The following is a 15,403-nucleotide window of genomic DNA, read 5'->3' as shown; positions in this document are numbered from 1 at the left end:
TGGGGGTGGGAGTTGTCTAAGCATTAACTTGCTATTTCTGATTTTGTAATTTCTTTCTATGACAATCCCTTTTTCAAAAAAAGAGCTGCTTGTTTCTGGTTTCTCAAAATTCACAATTGTGACCATGGTGTAGGTTTTGTGGGGCCACTGTGGCATGTGGGAAAATTGAACTGCAGACTCATAATTGAACTAAAAGCAGATAATTGAAATCCAGTCTGAAACGGTTACTTCAAGAATCACAGATTATCTCTTATGGACAGGGTGATATATTTGCTAAATATATCTAATATAGATATATTTGCTAAATATATCTAGCTTAAAAATAATACAAGAATTAAAATTCTTTATCTTCCCATTGAGAAGGCGGCCACCTGTTGATTTCCTGCCTTTTAGTAACTTACAACCATCTTTTTCTGTAGAGAGTCATGTCAACAGTCATTCATCAAAAGTGGAGAGAAGTGATATAATTTGGACCATTTGAAAGGAGAAATAAAACCACCCTTGGAGATCGATAGATGAACCTATCCTGGAGGGATTGCTTCTGAAATAGGTCTGATTATAGGCCAAAAATGGCTGATGGAGTCCACTATGGCTGATCTGATTGTTTAGATCCTTTTCAAGGCTTTGTTACATGTTACTTCAGGCACGTTATATATTGATTTTCTTTTCATAGTTTTGAAGTACAATTTCTCCTCATACTTCTAATGATCCTCAGGCCTCTTGTAACTGAAGTTTTTTTTCTTCATCAGACTTCTTCTTCTTTCCAAGGGAATGCATCCTTTTTTTTGTTTCCTGGGTGTCACAGACTGGGAGATACCCAGCAAACAAAGCTAGCAAACTAGCTTGGGCAACTGGCTTTGAGAACCATGGGGCAGAATCTGGCGGGGAGAAGGATTGCACTTCTCAGCATGCTTATGCAAAACTTACAGTTGCAGACCTTTACAAATCAACAATACAGCTTTACCGCGTAGGAAGGAAGGAAAAACAAAACACAGCATTTGCCAGCAGCTCTAGCTATGAATGTTTGAGCTGTTTTTTATCTATCTGGTTACACCAAGAATCCAGAAGAATGAGTACTGAGTAGAATTGCACTGAGTCAGCAGAACAAGTCCTTGCAGCCAGAAGGAAGATGAAGGAAAAAGCTTACTTACTGTTTTCAGCAAAGCAGTTCCAATAAAGTAGCAAACATCAAACCATTGGTATTATAACGTGGTTAGTTTATGCCAAACCTTGAAAGAAAAATAATGAGAGAAGATCTCAGAAATGCACAGTAGAGTGATCATTCCTGAATTTGCTGTCACTTTAAGTAGGGTTGTCCAGTCTAAAATAATCTGAATTTTTTTTCTTTAATTTGTTTTTTTTACTCCTATTGCTGGTTAAAAAGGAGGAAGAAAGCTTGTTAATACCTGCCGGGAATTTCCAGGCTGAAATAGTCTTTTAGCAGCATGAGACTGCCTGTAAACACAGTTCTAACACCTGGAGACACATGTTGAAAACCTCTTCAGTGGTACTTAAAAAAGGTATTCTGAAGTCCATAAAAACCTCCTCTCAAATGAGTCTATACCAGTCTTTCTCGCAAGTCTAACCATAGGGAAACATACCGAGAGAGAATCTTGCACTGAAGAATGAAGCTAACTAACTGTGAGGTTTTGCCCTGAAATAACAACAATAAAGAAATAATTTTGTCTTTCTGGAACGATGACTTGTTCTGTGGGAAGTCCCAGGTGATTTTGTAGGTGTTGGAGGTGGAAGTGGGCTCATTCCCATTTAGCTAGAGAGGTGCATTTTAAGACACCAATGACACAGTCCCTGACTCCTGTTAATGTGAGGTCTAGACATAAATATTACCTTATTCCTTGATAGTTATTCCCCACCTCCCCCTGCCCCTTTCCTGTCAAAAACATCATTCCTCATTTCCAACCTCTCTGTTTTGTTCCTATGTGCACCACCATTTTGGGCTATTAGTTTACCATCTGTTGCAGACAACTTTGGGAAAATGGACACAATGGCAGCTCCCTGCAGGGGTGATCACAGAGCCTTCTTGGTGCACATGGCATGTGGTCCAGAACACGCCTCTCATGGCCATACATCATTTCTGGGACAGACGTGTCTTTGTGTCCATACTGCTTGAACTGAATGGCATTATTTTTTGTGACAAGGTTGTTGACAGGCAGGAATTTGCAGGTATTGCTCTCTGTCCTCCTCTTGTTATTCTCATTGATTCAGCTTGTTCATGAAAGAAGCATCCGCACTACTGTAGTGCTGAAACAGCCTTGCATTAGGCTATTCAAACTGGGGAGTAGTTTGTTGTTTGTTTTTATTCTTTGAGCAGTTGTGAGGACTATAAGCTGGAATTTCCATTTGTGCATGATGAGAAGCATATACCAGAACCTAGACTTAGAGGAATGTTACTGTGAGGCTCTTCTTTGTGATTGTGTCTGATCACAGATGAGACAAAGAAATTCAGGCTTTATCATGGATGTTTCCTTTTGTACAGTGCACACTAAAAGGACACAGCTCTTTTGCTGGGCCTCTGGAGCTGAGAACGCCTTTCTGCAGATGCCTGTGAATTGCTGTTCTCCTGAGACAGGCATCTTACTTCAAATCTCTTTCCAGGTCAATACTTTTCTACTGCAGCTTTTCAGCAGGTTTTAGCTCACTTACATATACTTCTGAGAAAATAAGTCAAAGACTTTACAGAAGTCAAAGGGTATCATACTTAATGTTTCCCCATAAGAAGTATGAACAAAAAAGAAGTTTGTTTGGTTTAATTTAATTTATTTGTGACAAATTTGCTTTGTCTGGTGCATTTTTTGGTTGGTTGGGGTGTTTTATTTTGTTTTGTTTTATAAAAAATTACTTGATCATCCTTTAGATGGTCATAAAATCTTTAATAACTTGTTCTAGAATCATTCCCATTCTAAAAATTCACCTGGCAGGTCGGTTGATCATTATGCCTTCCCTTTGGATTATCTCAAACACAGGTAATATGCTTGTCCTTTTACAGAGCTCTTGATGCTCAATCTTCCCCCAGCATTCTCCAGGATCCTACACAGTGTCTAGAAATTCCTTTGGTTAGCTCCTTAAGCAGTTGGGGACAAATTCCTTTAGGCAACTTGAAAACATCTGCATTATCTAAATTTTTTACCTCTTTTCTCTGTTCTGGTGGGCACTTATTCCCTGGCTTTGTTACATTTCTGATCACAGATCAGAATGGGTATTTTTCCTGAAGAATGAAACAGGAAAGAGTAAATGCTTCAGTCTCCAGGTCTTTCCTTATCTGTCCTCCTTTATTGAAGTTTGTTGTACTGATATTCATCATTATTATTCACTTATGATTATGCCATGTATTCTTTAGAATGATGAACTTTATTCCTTTGTGATTACTTCATCTTAATTACATTTCTGTCCTCGGAAGTTCTTTCATGTTAGAATTAGAAGGAGCGGGACATGCCCAGAATAGCTTCATCAGTATTTTCATGCAATAATACTTTCAGCACTGTGCACATCTTGCTTTTTAGCTGATATAGAGGGACAATACTCTTGAATACTTTTGTTAATCTGTGAAAAGAAGAAGCTTCATCTCTTTCCTGCTTACAATGATCTAGTATGAAGTAGATCTATATCGTTCTATCACCTATGATCTTTTCTCTCTTATTTTCACCCAGAGACATTCAACAAGTCTGCTTCTCACCTTTTCCAGAACTTTAGAAAAAGTATATGTATCATTGACATAAATTTTAACATCTTCTTGCTTTTTCCCTAACTACCTTTAGTGAACAAGCTAGATCAATACTGATGTGATTTATTGAAGCACTAGCTCATTTAAGAATTGAAACACTTTGAAGCTTTGGAAACATTTTTCTTGATGTCCTCTTGCCACCTAGCCAGCCAACATTGTGTATATTACCTATAAGTTCTGCTAGAATAAAGAATGAATTAGGTATAGCATAATAATACAATACCATATCAGGTCTTCCCTCTCATTAGATGAGTAAGAAGAGGTGATTTTGAGTGTTCCAAACTGTGACAGAACCATACTGGTGGATAAGATGAATGGTGATATTAGGAGATGCAGACAAAAGGACATGGGATGAAATTACAGAAACTTAGTGGAGGAGGAAGGATTGTCTACAGGAATGAGAAAGACCATGAAAAGTGTAGGATATCAAGTGACTAGCCTGGCTCTTTTAGTAGCCAGAAATAATAGCACATCACATGTGGGAAGACCCTGACATTGTAAGCCCAGATGTGATTTGCAAGGGACAAAGTTTGTCTTGAAGACTTCAGAGAGATAAGTAACTGTCAGCATGTTTGTAGCGTTAACAACATGTAAGATCTGATCCTCAAAGGTACAAATATCTAAACTCATCTAAGATCTGGAAACTTTTTCAGTTTTACTGCTATTTTTTACAACCAGACCTCTCTCAAGTATGATGTTAATACAGGTAATTCTGTCAACAATTTTCCTTTGCAAAGAATAGCTGGTTTATTGTCCATGGTGATGCATATCCACGTACTACAGCAAACAGCCAAGAGTGCAGATAAGCAGTTCAGACAACATAAAATGAAATAAGCAATGTATTTCCACATTTGGAAAGAACATACTACAAACAGAAAAGTAGAAGACATAATGTTTCAAAAGTAGAGTATTTTGATTTGGAATAATTGCTTATTGTTAAATATAAGATAAAAATAATAGAGCAATAGTTACATCAATCATATTTTATAGTCTGCTTCCACAGAATTTTATGCAGCCAGTCCAGTCAGTTTTCCAGTATGTAATGTCTTAGAAGGATGTCAGGTAATACATAGCTATAATACTTCTCAATAGGAGGGATAGCCTCAAAGCAGGGAGTCTGAATACTTTATTTGACTTTCAATAATGTAGGCCCTACATTTTTCTGATTACTTTCTCCATTCATTTTAATTCTTTAATAATGAGTGCTGGACTGAGCCTTAGTGATCGTGTTGTTCCCTAAGAACTGCAGGTTAGGAAAAAGTGCCCGCAATACAGCGTGTGAAGTGGCACAAATGCTGTCCTATCTGTTTGCTTTCAAACTAGCTCATTTTGGGAACATCATTGGGATCACACGCTTGCTTATTCATTCATCCCAGTTTATTCATTCATTCATTCATTATTCCCAGCCTGTGAAGGCAGTTACAAGGATGCTAGGGGCTTGAGATGTTGATTGACGACTGCAATTATCAGCCTGTTTCTTATTAGACTCCCCCTTCCGTGTTCATGGCAGTAGGATGCTGAACGTGCCTCATATTTTTCATTACTTAATTGTATCTATTCCATAATATTAATGCAGGGTCAGAGCTTGCCAATCTTACTTAAGTTAGAGTTGTCAGGATTGCTTGCATAACTAAAGACACATGAATGTGATCCATGATAAAAAATAAATCATATCATTAACCTGGCATTGTGTCCAGAGAAGATGCACCTGCCTGGAGAAAAGACTCTAATGCTAAATATCCTTTAACTCTACTACAGAAAACATAATAAACATCAGGAAGGTTTCAGCTAAAGAGGAACTAGCTGCAATCAGGCTGTTTTAAGACACTCATAAATTTCATCTGATACAACACCTGCAGCATGAGCAACATCATTTCAGCTATGCCTTTCTGGAACACCCATGGTCATTTGGTCTGGACTGTATGGTGATTTTGTAACTTGAGTTGCAATGATTCATTATCCGTTGGTAATGTAAAACTGAAGATTTCATCTTGCTTTTGTATGCAGTGATGAATATATAAGGCTATCATTCGTAGAGTGGATTTAGCCTAAAGCAGGAGGCAGAGGGTGGAGAACTACCAGGAGAAATGTTCAGGCAGGGACTCAAACTTTAAGCCATCCCCTCACATCCTGCCACTGGACACCTAAGAGAGATCAGCACTTCCCTCTCCACTCCCCATTATGAGGAAGTTTCAATACCAGTGAAGTCTGCTCTTCCCTAAGCTGAACAAACCAAGTGTCTTCAGCTGCTCCTCGTCAGTCGTGTCCTGTAGCCTTTTCACCATGTTTGTTGGTCTCCTTTGGACACATTCCAGTATTTTCATATGGCTGGCCCTTCTGGCCACCAGGGCACATTTTTGACTCATATTGAGCTTGCCATCTACCAAAACCTCCAGATCCCTTTCTGCTGGGCTGCACTCTAGCCTCTTTTTCCCCAGTCTATACAGAAAAAGATAGTAAGTTAGTAAGGCATGACTTTCCCTTCATGAACCCATGGTGATTGGCTTTGACCGTAGGTGCTTACACACTTATGTAGGCACTGAGCAGGGATTTTTCATGCAAAAAAAAAGTTGGACTTAAGTGTTCAAAGGAGCATATCTCTGAGAAGCTTGTGCATTGAAGGAATCCCTGAAATCAGGCTTTTTAAGTTGAAGCTTTCCTTAACTTCGTGGCCAGCAATACATTTCTGGATAAGACTTAACACTTCCCTGGCCATCCTTCCCACCCATTTAAGAATCTCTTATTCTCCAGGTAATGAGCACAGACAGTTTCAGAAGTGTAAATATATTTGGTCTTAAAATGTTGCAGACTCAAGCATGTAAATACCAGCAGGTGTAAAGTCCACCAAAGACCAACACCTTTTCAGTGAAATGTAGTTACTGTTGACTGTGCCGTAACCACTAGACTGTGCTTCTGGTCTATATATGGCAATTTTATATGTAGATTTAAATTACAGGACTAGGTTCTACCACTGCTTGTTAAGTGCTGATGACAAAGAATAGAAAAATCTGCCTCTTAAGTAGCTGCTGGGCTTTAAAAGAAGGTTCTCTTAGAAACACTTAATTCAAAGATTGTTTCTAATTATATATTGTTTTCTGAAATTTACTTTCCTCCACTTACTTTTTTTTACTGTAAAAAGACATTTATATGAAGATAGTTTCTTATTTTCTTAAGCTATCATCCAGTCTTGCTATTTATTTTTCTCATGAAATCATAATCTTCTGTTTGTCACAGCACAATAATTTCTGTGGCAACCAGCTGTGATGTCATGCACAGAGATTTACGATTTCAAGAGCAGTTTTGCTTTTAAATATAAAATTCCTATCATGTAAGCAAATATCCCTTGTCTCCCTAAACACTGAAACTAAATAGGGACAGAAAAGAATGTATGCTGCAGAAGCAATACTAGCCAGAATACTTATCAAGGGTTTCCGTGAGATAGTGCTAGCTTTTCAATGCTCTTTTAACATAGCTGCTGAGGAGTATTTTGCATTTGGTTTTAATTCTGGGCTGTAGATACCTTCTTTGCCAAAAATGTGAAAATACATTATTCTAGGAGCTGATTTATGAGATGAAAGTATTCTATCTTTGTGAAGTCTCAGGAGAGCCTTGGAGGTACATTTTCTGTCTTGCTGTCTCCCCTGCAATAAGGACAAGGATTGCCTTTCCCTAGAGCATGCGGAGACCTTAATGTCCTGCCACTTGGACCCTCTCTGGAGAAGGAGGTGGGAGAGATGTTCTTTCAGCTCCTTGTCAGGCTGTGGCTGCTCCTTGTTAAGCACTTAGAACAAAAACAGAAAACCAAACTAGAGGCTTTGTGCTTGTGTTTCGTTAATGTTGCTGGCTTGGTGCCCAACTATATCAGAAAAAAACTACTTTCTTCAGAAATTCAGCGTATTGATTAATGCTGTATTAGGGACTTCAGATGGAGGAAGCACACTCTGCCAAAGATGCCTTCTCTGACAGCAGGCACTTGGAGGGCCACCTAAGATTTGACAATGATCTCTGACCACGGTGCAGGACCACAAGATGAGGCCCTCAGAGTCACGGCTTTCAGATGAAAAAGCGTAGGCTTCAGCCCAGAGGTCAACCTATTCATGTGTTCAGAACAAGGGAGAGCTTTTAAAATTAAAATAGCAAGGACAAGTCATCCAGCAGGCCCAATAGATTTCAACACGGTGCACTATCTTTCATGGTTATTTAAGCATCCTCCTGAAGCTCAGGCATGTGACACTGACTTTTAGAACACATGATAAAGATAACAGAATGACAAGCAGAGAAAGAAGCCTTAAACAATGTGGGATGCGATTCTCCGGTATGTGCAGAAATTCACTCTCCTCTCCTCCTTTTAAAGGTTTTTCAATGTGAATTATTTACCATAGTAAAAATAAAATGGTATTAGCTGAGGAGAGATCAGACTGGGGGGGAGTGGGGGCTGGGAGTTAGCTGTATGTCAGAGGAGAAATAATAGCTCTGACCTGCTGGAGTCAGCGTGAGTTGCCCAGGGCCAGGATTTCAAACTGATTGCACTTGCCCTGCAAGTAAATTCTCTCTCCCCTCCTGAACTTCATAGTCTTCAATTCCAGATCTGAATGGTGTACTGAAAGCCCAAGGCTGCACGTGAGATGTAGCTGGCAGGTACAGTATGTCTCCAAATTTGGGCAAGCTGATCAAAAATCACCTTGCAAAACAAAAGCTCCCAGAGCGTGCCTGTGTTCAAAGTAGTTAATGATAAGTAGCTTTTCCCCACCCTTAGTTTGTTTAACCACTGTCTGCTGTTTATTGCAGGAGTGATTCGTGAGAGTTACCTGAAGGGTCATGATCAGCTGGTGCCCGTCACCCTCTTGGCCATTGCAGTTATTCTTGCTTTTGTCATGGGGGCTGTCTTTTCGGGAATCATAGTGTACTGCATCTGTGACCATCGCCGCAGAGACGTGGCTGTTGTGCAGAGGAAAGAGAAGGAGCTGACCCACTCCCGCCGTGGCTCCATGAGCAGCGTTACCAAGCTCAGTGGCCTCTTTGGGGATGCTCAGTCCAAGGAGCCAAAGCCTGAAGCTATCCTCACGCCTCTGATGCACAATGGCAAGCTGGCTACCCCAGGCAGCACTGCCAAGATGCTAATCAAAGCTGACCAGCACCATCTGGACCTGGCCGCCCTGCCAACCCCTGAGTCCACCCCAACCCTGCAACAGAAGAGAAAACCCAGCCGTGGCAGTAGGGAATGGGAGAGAAACCAGAACCTCATCAATGCCTGCACAAAAGATATCCCCCCGATGGCCTCGCCCGTTATCCCGACCGACCTGCCACTCAGAGCTTCTCCTAGCCACATTCCCAGTGTTGTGGTCCTGCCCATAGCCCAGCAAGGCTACCAGCATGAGTATGTTGACCAGCCAAAAATGAGTGATGGGGCTCAGATGTCTGTGGAGGACCAGAATGCCACCCTTGAGTACAAAACTATCAAGGACCATCTCAGCAGCAAAAGCCCCAGCCACGGGGTTAACCTGGTGGAAAATCTCGACAGCATGCCACCAAAAGTACCGCAGCGGGAAGCTTCCCTGGGGCACCCGAGCACCTCACTGTCGCAGAGTGGCCTGAGCAAGCGGCTGGAGATGCACTCTTCTGCTTACAACGTGGACTACAAGAGAAGCTACCCTACAAACTCGCTCACGAGAAGTCACCAGACGTCAACCCTCAAAAGAAACAACACTAACTCCTCTAACTCATCCCATCTCTCCCGCAATCAGAGCTTTGGCCGGGGTGACAACCCGCCGCCAGCACCGCAGCGAGTGGACTCCATACAAGTCCACGCTGCTCAGGCACAGGCTGTGACTGTATCTCGACAGCCGAGTCTCACTGCCTACAACTCACTGACGAGGTCAGGGTTGAAACGCACACCCTCGCTAAAGCCAGACGTACCTCCCAAACCTTCCTTTGCTCCGCTCTCCACATCCATGAAGCCCAACGACGCGTGTACATAATCAGAGTGGGGGGGGAGGGGGAAGGGACGGCAGTTTAGCAGAGGTTTCCCTTGAAAGCCAGTGTTCTGCAACTGTTACCGCTCGCTCCTCTGAGAAGATGGTTGTTGCAAGCTGAAGATATGTTGGATTTCTGCTCTCTGGGAAAAGTGGAATATTTTTTTAAACCCGAGCCATATGACCCATGGTTGAAGGTTTGCAATTGCAGGACTCACCCCCACAACCCGCCAGTTCTTTGCTCAAAAGACTAACCCTCCATCAGAAACATTGAGCCAAAAGCACACAGGTGAAAGATGACTGTGACATTTCACCCCCACCCCAAACTGCACAGTGCATTCCTGAACTGGGAAAGAGTGCTCTGAAAAGAAAAACAAATAATTACAAAAACAAACAAATTATAAAACACAAAAAAAGAAAAAAAAATTGATAAAGCTAACTCTGACTTAACTATGGCAGAAGTTTACTACGTGCAGGTACTGTGAAACAATGCCCATCAGTGTTACAGCCATTTGGTTACAGCAGTTAAATGCCGTGTTGGGCAAAATATGTCATAGATTTCTGCTACCCTTCTCTTTTAATGAATAACATGTGACTGTTAACACAAGTAACTCCTCTTATTTATTGTTCAACTTTTGTTTTTCCTAAGGAAATGACTTCTGCATATCATCCTGTGAGCAGCCCTTCAGAGAAATACCTTGAAAGTTATACCTATTTAACGTGAAACCCATTAACTGGAGTAATTAAAACTCTTTTATTTTTCCAATAAATTCACTGAGTTAGATAAGTTCGAGCTGGAATTCTGAACTTTGTGCCTGGACTGTCTGATTAGCTGAAAAAAAAAGGGGATATCTATTTAAGTCTCTCAGCTAATTAGCTAGCTGGGCCTCTGACCTAAGACAGCAACAAACAAAATACCACAAGTTCATAACTTCTAAAACAACTGCAAGAGAAACTCTTTAAAAGCCGCACATTTGTGCACCATTGCTATCAACATGGCTTTGTCAGTAGCTAATACTTTCTGTGAAGGCACCAGCTTGTGATGTGCCATCTCATTTCACCTTGCATGTGAGACGGCAAACAAAATCCTCAAACAGTGTGAACTAGTTAATATGCCGGCTGTTACCATGCATAAATTATGGTCTTATCACACGGGTTTTTCGTGGGAATATATCTGTGAATAGCCTGTTTTCTTCCACATGTAAATTTGTGCCTTACACCCTCAGTTGTGTATACTTGTGAGCTGTAGTATGTAAAACCTTTTTCTTTTTCCCCTTTGAGTAATGCAAATATTTATTGATCTTTCCTCCTCTGAGCCCCTTCGAGAACTGGAGTAAAGACATTGAAAGATGAGTGTGGTGGTTATTTTCATAACCCCGTGTCCCTCTAAGAAATTAGGCTAGTACCATGCCCTCGACTTCAATTTGACTTTCTAGCTGTGCCAAGTCCTCTTACAAAACCACCCACACGCGGCGATGCTCCCAAAGCACCATGCTGGGGATTCTGCCTTCCCCCACCTCCTGCTGTCCATTTAGTGCACGTTGGCATGGGAATGATTCTCAACGGGCAGCAGGGCAGTGACCAACCGCTTTTGTCCATGGGGCTGATGTGTCCCCGGGATGGGGACAAGTGCCAGCGAGAGGGGCCAAGCCCCACAGAAAGCCCGTCCGCGCATCCCACAGCACGCAGGGCACATGGAACTAGGACAGGCAGGCGGGCTCCTGCTGTAGCTACCTGCTGCTTCAGAAGGATGCTGCATATACTTCTTTGGGGAAAAATGTATTTTCTTTTCCTTTGTTTCTTTTGTGTGACTGTGCATGTAGCTAGTGTGGGAGTGCGCGCGCACAAGTGTGTGCGTGTGTGTGTGTGTGTGTGCGCGCGCAGGTGTGTAAGTTCCTTTCCAGTCTTTCAGTTTATGCAAAAACGTAGATGTGTTTTTAATCTGTTACAATAACTGTGTCAACATACTGTAGAAAAATGATGGGGATCGCTTCTAAGCTTTTTATATATATATATATATATATCTACTGAACAGTATGTTTGAGTAAGGTGGTTGTTTCTGTTTCAATTTGTTTTTTTAAAATTTTATACTTCCATTTGTTTTTCAGGGTTTTGTTTTTGTTTTTGAATGACTGAAAAGACAGATTTTAAGTCCATTAGCTTATAGATGGTATATATAAAGTCTGGATGGTCTAGACCAAAGTGTGTAACAAGGGTGCTTGCATGTTCTTTCATTTCATCATGGCTTCTTTTATGAAACAGTTTTGTTCACCCTTAGTGAACTATGCAGACTGGAGTAGATAGATCTGTATCCAAAGCAATGTTGTTGTTATAATAAAAACAAACAAAAAACCCTTTGAAAACAGTAGGTAGCAAGGTCATTTTTTTAATTTTTTTTTTTTTTTTAAGAACCAACTCACAACCTTTTTACCAGGCTCCAAACCCCTGGGGCACAAACGCGCAGGTCCCCTTGATATTAGCCTGCAAAGTGTTCTCCCAAAACATAGAGAAGAATAATCACGGCAACAGCTTGTGCAGCAATCTGCCTTCGCAATATACACCGCACCAGTTACCGGGTTGACCTTGAAACACGCATTTTGTACTCGGTAGGTCTTCTGTTTTCATCCTTTCCCACCCTCGGTTCCCTTCCACCCTCTGTTTGGAGGGGTTCATTAACCTATGTGTGCCTTTGCTTTCCACCCTTGCTATACACTGGTAGATGCAACAAATTCAGACTCTCATTTGTTGTAAAGTTGTAGAGTATTGTGATGTCACCGGTCCCCCTTCATTTTCACATCCCCCTAACATCTGATTCACAACTTAATGTATGTTGTAAAAAAAAAAAATCAAGAAAGAAAAAGAGAGGAGGAGAAAAGAAGAAATAAAAGCTCTTGATTACATATGGTAATAAAACCAGACTGTTCTACCTTATTTCTTGTGTCCCAGTTCTTTTGTTTCCATGATGATCTCTCCTTTTCCTTAAAAATACGGAAACAAATGAGATGCTGATCATTTAGACCTGGTTATGGCGAGAGAGAAATTTGTTACTTTCTGTATCTTACTGAAAATGAACTTGACTTTAGAGTGAGATGATGGTAATTAAAAATTGAATCACACATTTGCTCTCCCTCTATTCATACTCTGCATTTTCTTTTTATGAGCTTGTTCATCATCAAATATTTATGGCAGACTTGATAGTTTAAAAGATCAAGGCTGGGATTTAAGCACGCATGGTCCACCAAAATAGATCATCATACAGATGTGACTTCATCTCCAGGCTTTACATATTAATAACAGAGGAGCCTGTGTTTTGTTTTAGCAGGCATAAATCTATTGTGCCTCGTAGGCCTGATTTAGAGGATGCTGCCTGAGACTAATTCTGCAAAAAACATGGTAGTAAACAGAGAAATAACAGAAGAGTATATAATCTCCCTACCTAGTCCTGGGAGCCATTAAAATATACCCATGTTCTCCACATCAATTTTGTGTAAATGGGGATCACTTAGCACAACCATTACGGTACAGGTAAACACTTGGTTGTGTCAGTGATTGGGCTTAGTGATTTTGTTTTGTGATGTGAGTTTCATGTGACCCTGTAGAGATGAGGTATCTGAACCAGTAATTCACACTTACTCAGGCCATGCTCAGGTTTTACTGCCCTGCCAGAACACCCTGTTCTGGACCTGCAGCCTTACAGATATGTGTTGGTCTCCCACCCCACCCCACAAATAGCTGTGAAACTGATTCTGCAGAAAGCGGCAAAGAACTGCTCCTCAAGGAGCAGCACATGATGGATTTAGAAAGAGAAGTCACAAAGCCTGACACACACTCTCCTCAGTGGCAGCAGCAGGCCCTCCTGCAGCTCCATCTCCCTGTCTCTGCCCTGAAGGACACCAGGGCTCTAAAGTGGTGACCTTGGCATAGCAGTTACAAGAGCAGAACGTTGCAAACATCATTTTCCAGTGTCTTACCCACAGACATGTTTTTCTCAGGTGCAGGCACTGGCATGCAGATGTGCGATGTGGATGTGGGGAGGATGCCTACCATGTGATACTAAGGGTCCCCAAGTGATACTAAGGGACCCCAGTTCTGGGGACCCAGGATGTTCTACAGTCACATGGTGCTCCACACTGCTGCATGTGACCTACGTGCTCCCAGCGTCACAGCAAACGGGGAAAGCAAAAGCTCTCTGGGTCCTTAGACACATGCATCATTTCCTGTCCTGCAGCCAGTCCTTCATGGAATTACTTTGTCCAGCTTTGTTTGAAATGTTTCATATAAGCAGCACCCAGGGAAGTTATTTAAAGACTAATATGCCTCTATTTTAACATTAATATTCCTCTATAAACAATTGCTGGCTGCTGCCTGGAGGACAGGGCCTAAGAATGCCTCTACTGTGGTGCTGGTTGTCTACTTTGCACAGCTCCACCATGTTGCCAGTGAAACAAAGCATCGCATGAAGGAGGGAGGGTGGGAAGGGGGATGCCCTGGTGCACAAACCATATGGGGTCTGTAACCACTCTACTGGTGGGCCCACAAACCGTGCCCCAAGAGAAGGTGTGAACCTAGCCCCTTAAAGCAGTTTTCCCTTGAATCACCTCTCTGAATGTGCACATCGGCACCAACACACACATAGTCTCTGACAGCGACCTGTCTTACTGTACTGCTGTGCAGAAATGACCAGGGGAGAAAGTGAAGGAGGTAGGGTGTATTAGAGACCACTGCCTTGGTAGGGTCCCCCAGAGCAGCACTCTGCCAAGGAAAGACCTCAGCATCCACAGTTTTCACCCCGCCCCCCTCCCCCCCCCCCCCCCCCCCCCCACAAGAAGAGACAGTGCTCTCAGCCTGCTGCATAGTGATTTCTGATGTGGGAGGAGACCTCTGAGCTAACCATTGTCTCTTTGAATCATGACATCCCACATGGATCTGCAGAGACCACTGGTACCATAGAAACTCCCTGAGGTTGAACAGGGCAAAGAAGACACCCAGGAGAAAGCAAGGGTGCTTTGAGCACATAATTTGAATTAGTGTCACTTTGTTCATTGTATTAATGCTGGTAACTCATGTTGACCTCATTTAGTATGTCATTGAGGATGCAAGGAAGTTCCTTTCTAATCAGCATTAATTTGCGTCCGTATTTTTACACAAAATGGAACCCAGCTAAGTGACTCAAAATAATAGTTTTCTAAATAAACCCTGCTCCACCACCCTGTTCCTTCCCTCTCTCACCAGCAGGCGTACCTTTTCAAACTACACAAGGATGTCATTTCAAAGATCATTTCAAACCCTGCCCCATTGTAGGTTCTACAGCAGGGAGTATTTTGCTCCTGACAGATCCTCACATGAAAAAATAAATATAGGCAATCAGGAAAAGCATGGGCAGTTTGATGCATTTTACTACCTGCAGGATGGCAATACACAGGGCTGAGCTGGCATGAAAGGGGTTGCCAGAACAAAGTGCCAGGACAGTAATGCATCAACACTAGGAAGAGCAGAGTGGTCCAGCCGACAGCCAGAGGAATTTCTGGGATACATTTCTAGATCATTCTTCTATTAGGATTACTATGTGCTATCTCCTAGGCTGGACATGGATTCTTGCTCCCTAAAGCTTGCTTGTAAAACTTGCTTAAAGCAACTGGAACCTCAAATTGTAGTCTTGTCTGTGCCACTGCACCTAGGCAGGATCAAG

General features: G+C 41.9%; 1 protein-coding gene across 2 annotated transcripts in view; it reads left to right on the top strand.

Moving 5' to 3' along the window:
• SEMA6A (semaphorin 6A) overlaps positions 1-9,720 on the top strand; it is a gene marked incomplete at both ends in the record, with an annotated part of 61,696 nt that extends 51,976 nt beyond the window's left edge. For both annotated transcript variants that reach the window (XM_084278033.1, XM_084278032.1), the window contains one exon: positions 8,531-9,720. In XM_084278033.1, the coding sequence (XP_084134159.1) occupies positions 8,531-9,720 (1,190 nt within the window). The remainder of the gene's footprint in view (positions 1-8,530) is intronic.
• Positions 9,721-15,403: the final 5,683 nt, after the last annotated feature.

This window comes from Gallinula chloropus (assembly GCF_964237585.1).
Source record: "Gallinula chloropus genome assembly, chromosome: Z".
Lineage (NCBI taxonomy): Eukaryota > Metazoa > Chordata > Aves > Gruiformes > Rallidae > Gallinula > Gallinula chloropus.
The sequence above is the reverse complement of the archived record's forward strand: the minus strand, read 5'-3'. Positions and strand labels throughout refer to the sequence as shown.